The following is an 18,939-nucleotide window of genomic DNA, read 5'->3' on the forward strand; positions in this document are numbered from 1 at the left end:
AAGTATGGATGTCTCAGCGGGGATTACGGAGGGATCGCTCGGTACTTGGACTAATCAGAGCTGTCTCTGGCTGTCGGCTCTCATTATCTTCTCGCGTAGCAACCGATGTCAAATAAAAACGTAGGAAATAATCCCCGGGGCCAGTGCAGGCGATGAGATCTTTACCTGCTGTCAGTCTGACGCCTTCGGGAGGGAAAAGAAAGGTTTTTGGCAAGGCAGGAGGAGAGAAATGGGACTGATAGCCAACAGGGCCTGGGGGCGAATGTGTCATGGAGACGAATATCTCAAAACTAAAAAAGGTGCGCTATATCACACATAGGCGCCTACGCATAACAAAACACATGGGTCTGAAGTTCGGGGTCTCGTGGTACAACCTTTTCTCATAAATTTTAATTGACTTTTCATTGTTTTGTTTTTTTGCAGGCCACATGACCACTGTGACCACTGTGTAGCAGTGTGTGGAAGCAGAGACTGCTTATGTAATGAGCTGAGACATAGGGCCATACCGGCTCATTACATAAGCAGTTTCTGCTTCCTTCTCTGCAGTACTATACAAAAACAATGCACTCCCTGTGTGGCTGATATCTTAGCAGCTGTTAAAGTAGATGGGTTAGGCCCAGGGATGGACTGGCCATTGGGACTACAGGGAGTTTCCCGGTGGGCCGATGGCTCAGTGGGCCGGCTTCAGTGACAGTGGACCGATGCCCCCCTCGGCTCCTGTGTCTCTCCCTTCCCGCAGCGCTTACCTCCTCTCCCTCCCCGCAGCGCTCACCTGGGGGGAACAAAGAAGCAGGGGGAGGACCAGAGGAGCAGGGGGGACGACAGAGGAGCATGGGGGAGGGGACAGACAGCTGACTCAACAGCTATGGCCTGGGAGTTTCTCCCTTCTGCCTAATCTTGTCCCAAAAGGTGGGGCACCGAACTGATTTTTTGTCCCGGGTGAAATAATGTCCAGTTTCCCCACTGGCACTGCCTATCAGAGTACCAGTACCAGCTGTTCTACTCTAATAAAGTGAAGGGGGAGAGGGGGCTTGGGTGGCCGGGGGGGGGGGATGCGGGAGTTGTCCGGCCACCATGGGAGAGACCTGTCAAAGTGGGCCAGTCTGGATGAGGTCCAGGGCCAAATTTCTGTCCCAGTCCAGCCCTGGTTAGGCCATCTGACAAGGTTATGTTGTGGTCTCTGTCATTGCAGATAAGATTTACTCTACGTGCCCTGGTGTCATTGGTGTGCTGATGATGGGCACAGTAAGGCTACATTGATTGGCACAGTGAGGTGGCAATGATTGGCACGGTAAGGCGGCAATGATGGGCACAGTAAGGCTGCAACGATTGGCACGGTGAGGCTACATTGATTGGCACGGTGAGGCGGCAATGATTGGCACTGTAAGACGGCAATGATGGGCACAGTAAGGCTACATTGATTGGCACAGTGAGGTGGCAATGATTGGCACAGTAAGGCCGCCTATAGGCTGCCTATTGCATTAGGGCGCGCACCCCAGAGCACAAATACACATGCGTGTATATCAGCAGAGCAGTGGACGGTGTCAGTAGAGCAAGATTGGTGTCAGTAAGACAGTGGACAGAATCAGTAGTTTATTTTTATCTTTTCTTTTATTTATTTTTTAAAAAAAATGTTTACAATATTATTTTTTAAAATCATTTTTACAATTTTATTTTCAATTTTTTTTTTACAATATTGTTTTTTTAATTTTTTTTTTACAATATTATGTATTTCAATTATTTTTTACAATATTATTTTTTTCAATAATTTTGTTATTATTTTTTACAATACTGTTTTTTTTTTCAATACATTTTTACATATTTTTTACAATATTTAATTTTTTTCAATTATTTTGTACAATATTAATTTTTTTAAATCATTTTTACAATTTTATTTTTCTAAAATTTTTTTTACAATATTGTTTTTTTTAATTATTTTTTACAATATTATGTATTTCAATTATTTTTTACAATATTATTTTTTTCAATGATTTTTTTTATTATTATTTTTTACAATACTGTTTTTTTCCCAATACATTTTTACAATATAATTTTTTTAATTATTTTTTACAATATTGTTTTTTAAAAATATTTTTTACAATATTTATTTTTTTTCAATTATTTTGTACAATATTATTTCTAATTACTTTTTTACAATTTTTTTAGGAGACTCATTATGTGGCTTTGGTGAAATATCAAGGGTCTAAACAGACCTCACTGTGCCCCTCATTGCCAATTTGCCGTGCCAAACATTGCCACCTTTACCGTGCCAATCATTGCCGCCTCCTGTGCCAATCAATGTAGCCTCATTGTGCCCATCATTGCCGCCTTAATGTGTCCATCATTGCCGCCTTACCGTGCCAATCATTGCCGCCTTACCGTGCCAATCATTGCCGCCTCACTGTGCCAATCATTGCCACCTCTCTGTGCCAATCATTGCCGCCTCACTGTGCCTATCATTTCCGATCTCACTGTGCCAATCAATGTAGCCTTACTGTGCCCATCATTGCTGTCTTACCATGCCAATCATTGCTGCCTTACAGTGCCAATCAATGTAGCCTCACTGTGCCCGTCATTGCCGCCTCACCGTGCCAGTCATTGACGCCTCAACCGTGCCAATTATTGGAGCCTTATTGTGCCAATCATTGCCACCTCACTGTGCTAATCAATGTAGCCTTACTGTGCCCATCATTTCCGTCTTACAGTGCCAAGCATAGCCGCATCGCCGTGCCAATCAACATAGCCTGACCGTGCCCATCATTGTCGCCTCACCGTGCCAATCAATGTAGCCTCACCGTGCCAATCGTTGCAGCCTTACTGTGCCCTTCATTGTCGCCTTACCGTGCCAATCATTGCCACCTCACTGTGCCCATCATTGCCATCTTACAGTGCCAATCATAACTGCCTCGCCGTGCCAATCAACGTAGCTCAAAAAGGCCCCCAGGGCAGGCAGCCTACTGGGAAATGTCCCAGTATCCCGGTAGGCCAGTCCGGGCCTCGCCGGGGCCTCACTCGGCTGCTGGCCCCATAGCGCCCGCGTGGGTCGCTATGGCAGTAGTTCCGCCCCTGGTGAGAGGAATACTCCTTACACTTTTGGTCATTGCGAAGAATTACCCCCTTGTAGATGGCTGAAAAGGTCAATGGTGTCAGTGGGAACTTATCTGGGAGCAATAAATTACTCAAGGAACCTCTGGAGGAACCCTAGTTGGGAAACCCTTGTCTATAGGTCTAAGTAAGCTTGTACGAAGATTGTAATGTGTAACTCCAGCTTAAATCTCGTAAGACCTGAACAAGGCATGTCGTCGCATAATTTTTCTAGAAATACCGGAGCGCCCCATAAAATTTTTGTTCTTCTTTGTGTCTGCACAGATAATTACCTTATCATGCCCTCGGGGAATCTACAGATCGTCAACGCCACCCAGGAGGATGAAGGAACGTACCAGTGTGCGGCGTACAACCCGGTAACGCAGGAAGTGAAGACGTCCGTCTCCAGCGACCGCCTGCGAGTACGACGTAAGTCAAGGAAATCTTTTAGGCTTAGCCATAGACTCGAGACTGGGCCAGAAGATCTGATTATGACAGGGCCAGAAGATCCGACTAGTTTGTGTAACTTACATGGCAAACACTGGCTTATGTCTATGGGTCTTCCTATATGATTATCTATATAATCATCTGTATATATCCATTGAAGTCAATGGAGATGAAAATAATTTGTTCCGCATTGACTTCAATGGTATGTAATACCGCATGCGTCCAGAGGCAGGGGGTGGGCACTGGAGAGCCTCGGAAACAGACGGAAAGGACAGTTCGTCTGACCTCGGCAAACCTCGGAAAGGCTTGGGAACGTAGTATTTCTGAGTCTTTCCAAAAGGCTACAAACGGCGCAGATCGCCTCCGCTCAGCCCCCGGCGCTCCCCCCACCTCAGGCCAAACGTGGTACTGCACACCGCTTTGGCCTGAATCCTGCTCGTTTTGCGAGACAACACTCGCAAACCGAGTTAGGATTTTTCAAGAAACAGTGCTCGTATTGCGAAGCGCTCGTTAACCGCGTTACTCGTAATCCGAGGTTCCACTGTAGCTACAAAGATCAATGGTGTCAGTGGGAACTTATCTGAGAGGCAGAAATTGCTCATTGCAACATCTGGAGGAACCCTTAAGGAACTCCTCACAACATCTGAAGGAACCCTCGAGGAACTCCTAGCAACATCTGGAGGAACCCTAGTGTTCCATGGAAACCTGGGTGAGAAACCCTACCCTAAGGCCTCGTACACACCACCGGATCTATCCGCTGGAATAAATCCGGTCGTCTGTACGGCCTAGCGGATATTTATCCGCGGAGATTTGTCGGCCGGATCGATTTCAAGCGGATATAAATTTCTTAGCATGCTAAGAAATGTATCCGCTTGAATCGGGTCCAGCGGATTGATCCGGTGGTCTGTACAGACTCACCGGATCAATCCGTCCGCTCCCCTCCCTCGCATGCGTCGTAATGATTCGACGCATGCGTGGAAGTACTTACCTTCCAGCGTCGCGCACGTCGCCGCGTCATCATCGCGGCGACAGCGCGACACGTCACCGCGGAAGAATTCCGCAAGGATTTTGATCCAATGGTGAGTACAAGCCATCGGATCCAAATCCGGAGGAGGAATCTCCGCTGGAAACGGTCCGGCGGATCGTTTCCAGCGGAGATCCCCTCGTGTGTACGGGGCCTAAAATGTATGCAATGCCAGAATTTCCCCATCTTAGAGCGTTGTCATTGGAACAATTGCCCCATGGGAGTATTTTTTTTTCTCATTACTTCCTATGGTGACAACTCAACATTTTTGAATTGGCCCTTTATTTTGTGTGCTGGTCACAATGGTCACCGGGACAAATATTGGGTGAATTTCCCCAGTGGATACACGGACAGCAATAAAAATTTGAGGAAGGGTCTAACCCTTCGCTATTCCTTCATTTTCTTTTAAGTACATTTTAATCAATTTTTGAGACTTGTTGAGTTGAGTTGAGAGGTATCTTAATATAGCGTGGTCTTACCCCGAAGGGTCCCGACTTGACTCATACAAATAAAAATGTTGCCCGTCCATTATTAACTTTAGAAACCATTTTGAAAAAGCTTTGGTCTATCCATGTTTCCTGTATCTGTCCACTTTTGGTGGTCAACTCAACTCTTGGTGTTCCTCATACACAGTGTTTGCATTTTAGGCTCCACAGCGGAGGTGGCTCGGATCATCTACCCTCCCATGGCGCAGACCATCATCGTCACCAAGGGCCAGAGCCTGTTTTTGGAGTGCGTGGCTAGTGGCATGCCGCCGCCAAGGATCACTTGGGCCAAGGACGGGTCTGACGTCATTGACCAGAACAAAACGCGTTTTCTGCTCAGCAACCTCCTGATAGAGGCCACAAACGAGGAGGATTCTGGGACATATACCTGCACGGCCAGCAATGGAATTGGAGACGGAGGCTCAGCGTTTATCTTCTATAATGTACAGGTTTTTGGTAAGTTTTGCCAGATTTTGATGGCATTGAAGTTCTCAGACCTCCGATACATCTATCCAAGTTGGTGTAGCATGACGCAGAAAGAGTAACTCATCAAAAATGCTGCGCCCTGTTTTTTTAAGGGTTTCATGTGATCAAACCAATTAAAACCATCAGTTTTGGCCAGGTCCACCTGCCAAGCCTTGCCTTCATGGACATTTGTGCTGAATTATTGATACTGGTAGATCATTCATGTTTAGATGATATCCGTCTTTGGATGGACTGCTTGGTATTGTCAGGGCCGATCCTAGGGTCACAGGCGCCTGAGTGCAGAAATATTTCTGGCGCCCCCACATGGGGGTCGTTATTTTACTAACTCCTCCCCTTTACACATGTTTCTATGGCAATGACTAAACCACAGAGATGCTCCCCCAACAAAGTCTTCATTAACCTGGGATCCTTACATGATCTCTTAACAATAAACAAAATACAGGAAGAGAAGCAGAGTACTTTATTGGGACCTGGAGGGGGGCTTTTGTGATGGACACAGAGAGGGCTTCTGTTAGAGAGTCTGTTAGATGTTCGGCGCCCCCACCTCTGCAGGCGCCTGGGTGCAATGCACCCTGTGCACCCTGCCTAGGATCGGTCCTGGGTATTGTTCTCCAAATTCAAAACAAGCCACTCAGTGGTGGAACTTCCATTCTAGTAGTGGACTTGGCCTTGCAGCAGACTTCTCATCCTCATGGTCTGAGTACAAACAGGCAGATGTTCAATTTTGTAGTTGGGAACGCTTCTTGAGTTTGGGGAACAATGGAATTTAGTTGGAAAATATCCTGTCCACCACATTTGTGACTTATTTGACATTTGAGTGAGTTTCAGATTTAAAAAAACAAGAATTAAGACTCATACGATGCTAACTATTTTTGCCTTGCCGTTCATATCCATTAATACAGCTTTTTTCAACCGGGTTGCTGCGGCACCCTGGTTGAAGTCCTCAGGGGTTCCGCAGCATCCTTGGTGAAAAATGCTGTTGGATCCCACCAAGCTCCCTCTTCCACTGAACTGTACATCAGCACAGCAGGAACTTGTTTAGCACAGTGCAGCATAGAGCAGTGGAATGGGGGAAGCGGCTTCTTGAGTCCAGAGCCCCTGCAGGGCAGTACTTGGTGCAAGTGTAAGGCTGTGTGTATATGCAGTGCCAAAAGAAGAGGAATCTGCTGCTCCAGGTGTGTGCAATACTTTGATTGACACCAAGTAGGAGTGCTCGCCCCACCCCCACTGGTGTCACCAGTGTGGGGCCAGAGGGGGCCATGACCCCCCCAACATTTATATTGTGCCCCACCAATTAAGACCTTGTTGTTTGTACCGGTATATGTGCCCGCATCTTGCTGGGGCCACCGCAGAGTTATTGCATTTTATAGTTGCCCCATCTACTTTTGTCCCTGTCCCCCCATGTGCCACCCCTAAATATGAAAGCTGGAGACGCCACTGCCCGGCCCACTTCCATAAAAACTTGAGAAAAAGAAGAAATGGCTGCACATCCAAAGTTTCCAAAAGTGCCTTTTATTGCAGACGGTCAAAATACACCAGGGACACCAGGTTTTAGTCACATAGATGCGTTTCACACATCTGATCTGTGCTTAATCATTAGGTTCGATTAAGCACAGATCAGATGTGTGAAACGCGTCTACGTGACTAACACCTGGTGTCCCTGGTGTATTTTGACCGTCTACAATAAAAGGCACTTTTGGAAACTTTGGATGTGCAGCCATATGCAGTGCCAGTAGAGTAAGCAGAAGAAGTATGCCTCCCATGGGTTCTGACTCTACAACCGGCTGCCAGCCTTATGTCACTTGCAGGTTACCAGCAGCTCCTCACTCGGTCCGCACTGACCACAACCTTATGAATTGTAATGGAAGAATGGTCCTGCCCTGAGAGGGAGGTTGGGGGTTGGCTTGAGAGAGTGGGGTACAAAGGTGTGTCAAGTGAGTGAGTGAGTGAGAAACTTATATAGCGCAACACATGCGAACTGAATCGCGTCTGGGCGCTTGGTATCCATTCCCTGGGCCCTCAGAAGAGATGGGTCTTGATCTTTCTCCTGAAGGCCAGGTGGTTTACCTCCAATCGGATGGTGGTTGGTACAGCGTTCCATAGTCTGGGGGGGTTTGGGGTACAGAGGTTAGCAGATGGGGAGGGGGGTTTGGAGTACAGAGATGAGCAAAGAGGGGGGTCAGGGGTACAGATGTTGGGGGTTATGGGGTATAAAGGTGAGCAGAGAGGGGGTGTGGAGGTGAGCAGAGAGGAGATTTTGGGGTGTGGAGGTGAGCAGAGAGGAGGTTTTGGGGTGTGGAGGTGAGCAGAGAGGAGGTTTTGGGGTGTGGAAGTGAGCAGAGAGGAGGTTTTGGTGTGTGGAGGTGAGCAGAGAGGAGATTTTGGGGTGTGGACGTGAGCAGAGAGGAGGTTTTGGGGTGTGGAAGTGAGCAGAGAGAAGGTTTTGGGGTGTGGAGGTGAGCAGAGAGGAGGTTTTGGGGTGTAGAAGTGAGCAGAGAGGAGGTTTTGGTGTGTGGAGGTGAGCAGAGAGGAGATTTTGGGGTGTGGAGGTGAGCAGAGAGGAGGTTTTGGGGTGTGGAGGTGAGCAGAGAGGAGGTTTTGGGGTGTGGAGGTGAGCAGAGAGGAGGTTTTGGGGTGTGGAAGTGAGCAGAGAGGAGGTTTTGGGTTGTGGAGGTGAGCAGAGAGAAGGTTTTGGGGTGTGGAGGTGAGCAGAGAGGAGGTTTTGGGGTGTGGAAGTGAGCAGAGAGAAGGTTTTGGGGTGTGGAGGTGAGCAGATAGGAGGTTTTGGGGTGTGGAGGTGAGCAGAGAGGAGGTTTTGGGGTGTGGAGGTAAGCAGAGAGGAGGTTTTGGGGTGTGGAGGTGAGCAGAGAGGAGGTTTTGGGGTGCGGAGGTGAGCAGAGAGGAGGTTTTGTGGTGTGGAAGTGAGCAGAGAGAAGGTTTTGGGGTGCGGAGGTGAGCGGAGAGGAGGTTTTGGGGTGTGGAGGTGAGCAGAGAGGAGGTTTTGGGGTGTGGAAGTGAGCAGAGAGGAGGTTTTGGGGTGTGGAGGTGAGCAGAGAGGAGGTTTTGGGGTGTGGAGGTGAGCGGAAAGGGAGGGAAGGGTGAGAAATAATGCGGTAATGCATAAAAGCCTGACTCATCATTTAATTTCTTCTCTCAGAGCCACCTGAGGTCAGCATGGAGGTGTCCCAGCAGATGGTCTCCTGGGGTCAGACTGCAAAGTTTACCTGTGAGGTGAAGGGCAATCCGCCTCCATCTGTGGTGTGGTTGAGGAACGCGGTGCCTGTTCTTCCTACCCCCAGACACAGGATCTCCAGGAAGCTTCTTCGAGTGAGCAGTGTGGGTCCTGAGGACGACGGCATTTACCAGTGTATGGCAGAGAATGAAGTAGGAAGTGCACAAGCATTGACTTTGCTGATGACCACCAGGGCAGGAGGTGAGTACTAGGTCATCATGAATGTCCTTAAATCAACCCTCATAACCTTTTTTTTTTTCATACCCTACCTCATCTTTTTATTGACCACCCATTTTGTCTCCAGTAACCTTTATGAGCCCCGGATCAGTTGTGGGCACCTGGACTCCGACGGAGGCACCTATTCCCGACGACAAACAGTTGCTCCTAACGGCTCAGTTGAAGCAAAGACCTCCAACTCCAGGAACGCCAACTCCTTGCCCATCCGATAAGACCGTCCTCCAGCCTGAGGCTCCCATAATCCTCAGCTCCCCCCGAACTTCCAAGACTGATTTCTACGATTTAGTGTGGAAGCCCAGACCAAATAGCAGAGCCACAATCCAGTTCTACACCGTGAAACACCGCAAGGTACTTCAAGAGAACCTCTTCAATAATTGACTTGTTTCAAGATATTGGATGAATATAAACATTCTTATTGTTATACATTTGCTCCCTCTACTGGCTAAGTCTGAAAGTGTGGTTAGCGTCCTTGTTGAAAGACTGCTGTAATTAAAACGTGAACATAGGTGTGCGCAGCCTATTGCATTAGGGTATGCACCCTTAAAGCGGAGGTCCGCCTAACAAAATAATATTTAAAAGCCAGCAGATACAAATACAGCAGCTGCTGACTTTTAACATATGGACAGGGCGCCCGCGATGTCGGCAGCCGAAGCCGATCTGACGCTCTAGGATCTGCTGCTGCCGCCGTCCTCGGTAAGGGAAGCAGGAATTGAAGCCTTGCGACTTCACTTCCTTGTTTCCTTACTGCGCATGCGCGAGTCACTGGTCCCCGCTGTCTTCTGAGACCTGTGAGTCTTCCAGAAGACAGCGGGGGAGGACAGAATAGGTGCTGGACGTGGTGTAGGTCACCTCGATCACCGAGGTGATCTATACCAGGAAGTTGGAGCAAATACCTGTATTTCACAGGTATCTGCTCCCTCCTCCCCCTGAAAGGTGCCAAATGTGACACCGGAGGGGGGAGGAATCCAAAAAGTGGAAGTTCCATTTTTAGGTGGAAGTCCATTTTAACTATTTCAACCATTCTGAGAGAAAAGAGAGCAGTGTGCTTTAACTATGGAGTCTCTCTCTAGCGCTCTACCAATTAGTCTCTCTCTTTCTGCTGTCTGCCTCTCTCTGCTCTCTCTCTGCTGTCTCGCTCTCTCTCTCTCTCTATCTTTCTGCCTGTCTCTCTCTCTCTGTCTGTGTGTGTGTCTCTCTCTCTGCCTGTGTTTCTCTCTCTCTCTGCCTGTGTGTCTCTCTCTCTCTCTCTCTGCCTGTGTGTCGCTCTCTCTCTCTCTCTGCCTGTGTGTCTCTCTCTCTCTCTGCCTGTGTCTCTCTCTCTCTGCCTGTGTGTCTCCTTCTCTGCCTGTCTCTCTCTGCCTGTCTCTCTCTGCCTCTTTCTCTTTGCCTGTCTCTCTCTCTCTCTCTGCCTGTGTGTGTGTCTCTCTCTGCCTGTGTGTCTCTCTCTGCCTGTGTCTCTCTCTCTGCCTGTCTCTCTCTGCCTATTTCTCTTTGCCTGTCTCTCTCTCTCTCTGCCTGTGTGTGTGTCTCTCTCTGCCTGTGTTTCTCTCTCTGCCTGTGTCTCTCTCTGCCTGTGTGTCTCTCTCTCTCTCTCTCTGCCTGTGTCTCTCTCTCTCTGCCTATGTGTGTCTCTCTCTCTCTGCCTGTGTGTGTCTCTTTCTCTGCCTGTCTCTCTCTGCCTGTCTCTCTCTCTCTCTGCCTGTCTCTTTATCTTTGCCTGTCTCTCTCTGCCTGTGTCTCTCTCTCTGCCTGTGTCTCTCTCTCTCTCTGCCTGTGTGTGTGTCTCTCTCTCTCTGTTTCTCTCTGTCTCTGCCTGTGTGTCTCTCTCTCTCTCTCTGCCTGTGTGTGTCTCTCTTTCTCTTTGCCTGTCTCTTTCTCCTTTGCCTGTCTCTCTCTCTCTGTATGTCTGTCTCGCCCTCCCCATCCCTAGCAGGCTAAAGCACGTGGTGAAAATGGTGTTTCTCCCATATCTTACATGTTCCTCCTAAGCGTTCCAGAAGGCGAGACTTGAGGCACTCTCTCCCCATCCCTAATTTACAATATTTATGAGCCTATATGGCCTGGGAAGAAGGGGGGCAAGTCGCATGTTCCCCCTTACTTGTAATTACTGGGCCCTTCACTCCCAGAAACAGAACAGAGCAGTAGAATAGGCAAAGGAAGACTAGTAGGCATTGATTCTCACTTTCCTGGTAATATAACTCCACATGTATCTGACTTCCATCTTCTTTCTACAGCAGGTGGGGAATGTGTCTGAAGAGTGGACTTTTTATCGAGTTCCTGGATCTCAGAACCGCCTAACGCTCACCAAACTGGACCCAGGAAGCTTATATGAAGTGGAGATGGCAGCTTACAACTGTGCCGGGGAAGGACAGACCGCCATGATGACTTTCCGGACAGGTAAGGAGTACATGCTAAGTTGACCTGAACGATCAGCTGTGATTTTCTGGCCAATGGAGGTATATCAGGTATACATTCTTTTTGTTGTATATTGCAGGGCGACGTCCGAAACCTGACATCATAGCCAGCAAAGAGGTGCAGATTCAGAGGGACGACCCAGGGACCAGCACGCAAAGCAGCAACCAGTCCGACAATAACCGGCTGTCCCGTAAGTGCCCCAGTTTTGTCAGATCTACTGGTCTATAGATTTTTATTTTCAGGAATTTAGATAGCGCCAACAACTTATACAGCACTTTATATATTGTACAGTTCATTCACGTGAGCCCATGCCCTCAAGGAGTTTACAATCTAAGGTCCCTACCGCAAACACGCATATTAGTGCCAATTCATACAGGAGGCTTCTGTAGGGTTAGGGTTTCCCCTTTGAAGAATAAGGCTAGGACTCTTTCCCTGACTTGTTCATTCCCCAACTTGTTCATTCACCGACTTAGTTGGGGTAGGCTGTACACTTTGGTGGGGGTGGGTAAGCCACGCCTCGTGACCATTGACTGGTGGCAACCCGCTTTCTGACCTTTGACCTCTGGGGGAGGTCCCTATTCCAATTCCTGAGTCCTAGCCTTATTCTTCAAGGGGAAACCCTAACCCTACAGGAGCCAATAATCTAACGGCATGTCTTTGGAATGTGGGAGGAAACCCAGGCAGGCACAGGGAGAACATGCAAATCCCATCATATAGAGTTCTGGAGAAGGCAAAATATAAGAATTTTAAACCCGTACATTTAAGTAATTGGGACACTAATGTAATAATGACGTCTGTTATCTTTACAGCTCCGGAGGCTCCGGACCGACCTACCATCTCCGCAGCCTCGGAAACCTCTGTTTACGTGACCTGGATCCCTCGAGGAAATGGTGGATTCCCCATCCAGTCTTTCCGGGTGGAGTACAAGAAACTGAAGCAGCAGGGCGACTGGATCTTGGTGACCAGAGACATCCCGCCATCACGTCTGTCTGTAGAGATCACTGAGCTCGAGAAAGGTGAGCGAAGGCGCATTGGCTTGGTAGTTGTGGACAAAAATTCAAATGAAAAGGATTGGCACAATTGAGTTTAGACCAGGTTTATGTTTTGTAGGCCCAGGTTCAGGCCCTCAAGCAAATAAACCCTTCTTCTTTAGACCCAGGTTTCAGTCCCTCCTGAGAAAAGAAACCCCTTATTTTTTAGGTCCAGGTTCAGGCCCTCAAGAGAACAAACCCCTATTTTTTTTAGACCAAGATTCTGGTCCTCAGGAAAAAAAAACGTATATTTAAGGTCCAGGTTTAGGTCCTTGGGAAAACAATACCTTCTTTCTTAGGTCAAGGTTCAGTCCCTCAGGAGATCAAACCCTTCTTTCTTAGGTCCAAGTTCAGGCCCTCAGGAGAACAAACCCTTTAGGCCCAGGTTTTAGTCCCTCATGAGAAAAAAAACCCTTCTTTTTTAGGTCCAACAACAGGCCCTTAGGAGAACAATCCCTTCTTTCTTAGATCCAGGTTCAGATTCTCAGGAGAACGACCCCTTCTTCTTTAGACCCAGGTTCAGGACCTGAGGAAAATAAACCCTTTTATATTAAATTCAGGTTCAGGCCCTCAAAAGAACAAACCCTTATTTTTTAGATCAAGATTCAGGCCCTTAGAAAAAAAAACATATTTTTTAGGTCCAGGTTTAGGCACTTTTTTCGAGAACAATCCCTTCTTTCTTAGGTCAAGCCCTCAGGAGATCAAACCCCTCTTTCTTAGGTCGAAGTTCAGGCCCTCAAGAGAACAAACCCTTCTTCTTTAGACCCAGGTTTTAGACCCCTGTGAGAGAAAAAAACTCTTCTTTTTTAGGTCCAGGTTCAGGCCCTCAAGAGAACAAACCCTTATTTTTTAGACCAAGATTCAGGCTCTCAGGAAAAAAAAACGTATTTTTTAGGTCCAGGTTTAGGTCCTCGGGAGAACAATCCCTTTTTTCTTAGGTCCAAGTTCAGGTCCTTAGGAGAACAAGCCCTTCTTTTTTACACCCAGGTACAGGTCCTCAGAAAACCAACCCCTTCTTCTTTAAGTCTAGGTTCATGCCCCCAAAAGAACAATAATTTTTTTTTTTTAGCCCCAGGTTCAACCAGAAGAACAGCCCTTTATTCTCTTTGGCTTCCTATCCCCAGGTAATAGCCGGGAAGACAAAAAGGTGGAGAGACATTCAATCCAGGCCGCAGCCTGGGGGGTAAAGAGCTTTCTAGAAGCCCACCCTGAATATTTGTCTTCTTTCTCAGCACCCTTCACTGAAATAAACCTCTGAAAAAATATTCATAATCCAATGCATTGTAACTTCGCACTCGATCTACTGGAAAACACTTCCCAGCAGCAGTCAGAAGCAATCAATGTCCTGGGTTTAGGAGAAACCTAACAAGCACAGATAACATGAAGCTCAGGCTGACTACAGCCTAGTTTCCAACACACTAAGGCTCGGATTCTCAGAGGACTTACAACGGCGTAGCGCCATGTACGCCGTCGTAAGTCCGAATCCGACCCGTTGTATCTATGCGCCTGATTCTTAGAATCAGTTACGCATAGATATCCATTAGATCCGACAGGCGTAAGTCTTTTACGCCGTCGGATCTAAACTGCATTTTTTTTTTGACTGCTAGGTGGCGCTTCCGTCGAATTCCGCGTTGAGTATGCAAATTAGCTAGATACGCAAATTCCCGAACGTATAGTTGCCCCTGCTATATGAGGCGCAGCCAATGTTAAGTATGGCCGCCGTTCCCGCAAAAGTTACGTCGTTTGCGTAAGTCGTCCGTGAATGGGGCTGGACGTCATTTACGTTCACGTCGAAACCAATGACGTACTTGCGGCGTACTTTGGAGCAATGCACACTGGGAAATTCCACGGACGGCGCATGCGCCGTTCCGCAAAAACGTCAATCACGTCGGGTCACAGTAGTTTTACATAAAACACGCCCCCCTGATCCAAATTTGAATTAGGCGGGCTTACGCTGGCCGATTTACGCTACGCCGCCGCAACTTACGGAGCAAGTGCTTTGAGAATACAGCACTTGCCCGTGTAAGTTGCGGAGGCGTAACGTAAATCAGATACGTTACGCCTGCCCAAAATTGCGCGGAGGTACGACGATCTGGCCCTAAATTTACATGACGAAAGTCAAATTCAAGGCAACGCAACCCTCCCTGGTCTAGTGTAAGCATGCTATGGGGTGAAAACGGAGGGTATGAACAAAGAAGCGAGGCTGCTGGGTCCGGGGGGGGGGGGGGGGGGGGGCATGTTTTTACTTTTCCATGAAAAAGAGGGGAGATTTCTGATGCGTAATCTCAAAAGATCAGATTAAAACAAATTGCAGACAAATCTAATTCATTGTCTCATTTTTTTTGCCCCCCAGGGATGTCATACAAGTTCCGGGTCAGGGCTCTTAACATCCTGGGCGAAAGTCAGCCAAGTGCGGCTTCTAAACTGTATATGGTGTCTGGATACACAAACCGCATCAACGATCGTCCAGTCACGGGACCGTACATCACCTTCACTGAGGCCCTCAACGAGACCACCATAATGCTGAAATGGATGGTGAGATTACGATCCTACTCTGTAGTATATGGCAATAATACCTTTTATTAAAAGACCACTTAGGAGGGAGCTGCGGTGGCTCAACGCGATTGGCACTGCGCTGACAAGCCATTCACCTCTAAAGCTAGAGGTTCGGATCCCGGTCTCGGCTACATGTGAATTGAGTTTGGTGGTCTCAGCCCGGCTCCCGGTGGGTGTGCTATGCGAGGTAAGCCTGTGCTTAGTACGCCCACCCCCCTCCCACAAAAACCACCACACTTACACACGCACTCGAAATTGGGTTAACACACGCACTTTGACCACTCGGTCTCTAAAGAGAGGCGAAGGACTAATGGGGCTGGTTGAGCGGGCTAATCCTCTCACTCCCTCTGCCCCGTTGGGCTTCAAAGCGGAGCAGGTAGGGCAGGCTGTGTGGGAGGACCCCCTCACACACCCGCCATTGCCACCCGGGGCATGGAGAAAGGTGGCAGATTGCCTCTGGGGGAGGCCTGCCTACTCCCAACTCCTGCAGTCCGGCTCCTCTCTCGAGTACACGCACAAAATACACTTTAAAAAAAAAAAAAGACCCCTTAGGCTTCTGCCTATGGGCATCTGGAGGCCGAAGAATGCAACCAGGTGTGATGTTTCAAAATGTACATATTGTTTTAGTGACCCCTAGTGGCACCAGCCTCTAATTACAAGCTCCAATGTCCCCAACTAGCATGCAGTACCTAGGTTCACTTAAAGTGAACCTAACATCAGACACATTTTTCCTGTACACGCATGCTTAGTAAAACTTTTAGGTATTGATTACCTCTTACATAGATCTGTCTTTAATGTTGATTGGACCATGGGCAAAAAAAATCTTGCCCCCCCCCCCCCTCCCTATGCAATTTTGCTCTCCACCTGCTCTGAGACATACAATAAATATCAGCTAGACTTAAAATCAGTTTACTGTATCAGATCAGGCAGCGATTACGATTGGTTGCCAGAGGTTGCAGCATATCATTACCACTTACTGACTGGTTGCTAGAGGTTGCAATACACATTACTGCTCACTGATTAGTTGCTAGAGGTTACAGCACATGATTTCTTCTTGTTGATTGGTTGCTTTGCGTTAACTGTACAGTGATACTGCTCACTGATTGATTGCCAGGGGTTCCAGCATATCATTACCACTTACTGACTGGTTGCTAGAGGTTACAGCACACATTACGGCTCACTGATTGGTTGCTAAAGGTTACAGCACACATTACGGCTCACTGATTGGTTGCTAGAGGTTACAGCACATGATTTCTTCACTGCAGAGGGGCATGATAGACATATGAATGCTCCCGTTATTTACATATGAATGACGGTTATTTACATGTAAACACAGGGTCTGCAGGTGAGTCACCCAGCGGAAACCCACTGTAATCATTATAAAAAATAGGGGCTCACCTCCAGACAGCAGTCATGGTGTTCCACTGCCCTTCACTGTAAGCAACCCAGTGGGACCATTTGCCTCAAACTCCACCTACATCTCTACAGTGATGGGCAGCAGGACTATGCCCCTGGAATACAGGACTGTTGGGGGAGGTCTGTTATTTAAAGAAATGGGAGGGGAGAGGGGTTACTACACAGATATCTTCATATCTTAAAATGCCCTACTCCTGCTATTAGTCACTGTGTGGCCTAAAGTCTGACCAATGAAATGCGCTGGCTCCCAAAGAAATCCATTTAATGTCATGGGTCAAGCTGCAATACTCTATTTCACCAGCTGGTGGCAAATTTTTAATTGGGGCAACACTGTGGGCCCTGGACACATGGGTTATTTCCATTTTCTCCTAAAATACCCCTTTATTGTCTTCTTTTTTTATTATATTGCTTTATTTATTTCAATATGGTGGCCCCCTGCCCGCCTCTGACAATGCAGCCCTGTGTTTCTGCCTACTATAGATGGATATATATATACGCTTTCCAGGGCGTTTTTTCAGGGGGAACTTGGGGGAACTCAGTTCCACCACTTTTGGCTCAGACCCTTTGGTGCCTGCTCACCACAATCACTTGTAAACACAGAAGTCTGGTTTCTGTGTTTACAAGTGACAGCTATGCACTCTGTGTGTAACCCCTCTGAACTCTGCCCCTTTAAGACCCTTCTACTGTTTGTGAAATCTGAACGGGGTTGTGGTTGAGTTCCTGCACCTATTTTCTGAGAAAAAAAGCTCTGACGCTTACTATGATACTCAAAGATGATTTTTTTTTTGCAGTACATTTCAGCGAGTAACAACAACACTCCAATTCATGGCTTCTACATCTACTACCGACCAACAGACAGTGACAACGACAGCGATTATAAGAAGGACGTAGTGGAAGGTAAGTGGTGACCACCTGTACTGTGATAATCCCAGAGGGTCATTCCTCATATTGGCTCATCTTAGCCAAATTTCTAGTACATATAAAGCAGCTAAAGGGTTCCTCCACCCAAAAGTCACATGTCAGAGGTGGTGGCTTTCAGTATGGTTTGGGTGTTCTACTCAACTTGGCATGTTCACACTCAATGTTGGGAATTCTTACTTAATTGTGGGTGCTTCTACTAAATTTTGGGCGTTTCTACAAAATTTTACAACATTTTGAGTGTTCCTACTTAATTTTGGGTGCTTCCTCTCAATTTTGAGTGTTCCTACTCAATTTTACTCACAATGTTCTGTTCCTACTAAATTTTGGGTGTTCCTACTCAATTTTACTCACAATGTTGTGTTCCTACTAAATTTTGGGTGTTCCTAATCAATTTTGAATGTTCATACTCAATTTTGGGTGTTCCTACTCAAATGTATTCTATTTTGAGTGATCACACTAAATTTTGCGTGTTACTACTCAATTTTTTGTGTTTCTACTGAATTTTGGGTATTCACATTTAAGACATTTCCAGGTCCCCTTGGCAGGTAGTCATGTGGCCAGTGAAAACATTCTTAGGTGGCCAGCTAAGAAATTGGTTCCATGGTGTACATTGACAGTTACGTTATCTCTTCCTCCTCAATTTTGGGTGTTTCTACAAAATTTTACAAAATTTTGAGTGTTCCTACTAAATTTTTGTTGCTTCTTCTCAATTGTGAGTGTTCCTGCTCAATTGTGGGTGTTCCTACTGAAAATTGAGTGTTCCTACTCAATTTTGAATGTAAATACTCAATTTTGGGTGTTCCTACTCAATTTTGAGTGTTTCTACTCAATTGTATTCAGTTGTGAGTGATCACGCTCAATTTTGCACGTTACTACTCAATTTTGGGTGCTCCTACTCTATTTTGAATGTTCATACTGAATTGTGGGTGTTCCTACTTAATTTTGGGTGTTCCTCTCAATTTTGAGTGTTCCTACTCAATTTTACTCACAATGTTGTGTTCCTACTAAATTTTGAATGTTCATACTCAATTTTTGGTGTTCCTACTCAATTTTGAATGTTCATACTCAATTTTGGGTGTTCCTACTCAATTTTATTCAATTTTGAGTGATCACACAACATTTTGCGTGTTACTACTCAATTTTTTGTGTTTCTACTGAATTTTGGGTATTCACATTTAAGACATTTCCAGGTCCCCTTGGCAGGTAGTCATGTGGCCAGTGAAAACATTCTTAGATGGCCAGCAAAGAAATTGGTTCCATGGTGTACATTGACAGTTACATTATCTCTTCCTCCTCAATTTTGGGTGTTTCTACAAAATTTTGAGTGTTCCTACTAAATTTTTGGTGCTTCTTCTCAATTGTGAGTGTTCCTGCTCAATTTTGGGTGTTCCTACTGAAAATTGAGTGTTCCTACTCTATTTTGAATGTAAATACTCAATTTTGGGTGTTCTTACTAAATTTTGGGTGTTCCTACTCAATTTTGAATGTTCATACTCAATTGTGGGTGTTCCTACTCAATTTTGGGTGTTCCTACTCAATTTTGAATGTTCCTACTCTATTTTGAATGTTCATACTCAATTGTGGGTGTTTCTACAACATTTTGGG

At 46.7% G+C, this 18,939-nt stretch overlaps 1 protein-coding gene across 1 annotated transcript in view; it reads left to right on the forward strand.

The window, feature by feature from the left end:
- BOC (BOC cell adhesion associated, oncogene regulated) overlaps positions 1 to 18,939 on the forward strand; it is a 117,347-nt gene that overhangs the window by 84,154 nt on the left and 14,254 nt on the right. Inside the window, exons 5-13 of the mRNA XM_040339131.1 lie at positions 3,370 to 3,513; positions 5,203 to 5,496; positions 8,684 to 8,959; positions 9,063 to 9,343; positions 11,230 to 11,392; positions 11,490 to 11,600; positions 12,220 to 12,426; positions 14,795 to 14,976; positions 17,205 to 17,310. Coding sequence (XP_040195065.1) covers positions 3,370 to 3,513; positions 5,203 to 5,496; positions 8,684 to 8,959; positions 9,063 to 9,343; positions 11,230 to 11,392; positions 11,490 to 11,600; positions 12,220 to 12,426; positions 14,795 to 14,976; positions 17,205 to 17,310 — 1,764 coding nt within the window. The remainder of the gene's footprint in view (positions 1 to 3,369; positions 3,514 to 5,202; positions 5,497 to 8,683; positions 8,960 to 9,062; positions 9,344 to 11,229; positions 11,393 to 11,489; positions 11,601 to 12,219; positions 12,427 to 14,794; positions 14,977 to 17,204; positions 17,311 to 18,939) is intronic.

This window comes from Rana temporaria, chromosome 2 (genome assembly GCF_905171775.1).
Source record: "Rana temporaria chromosome 2, aRanTem1.1, whole genome shotgun sequence".
Taxonomy (NCBI): domain Eukaryota; kingdom Metazoa; phylum Chordata; class Amphibia; order Anura; family Ranidae; genus Rana; species Rana temporaria.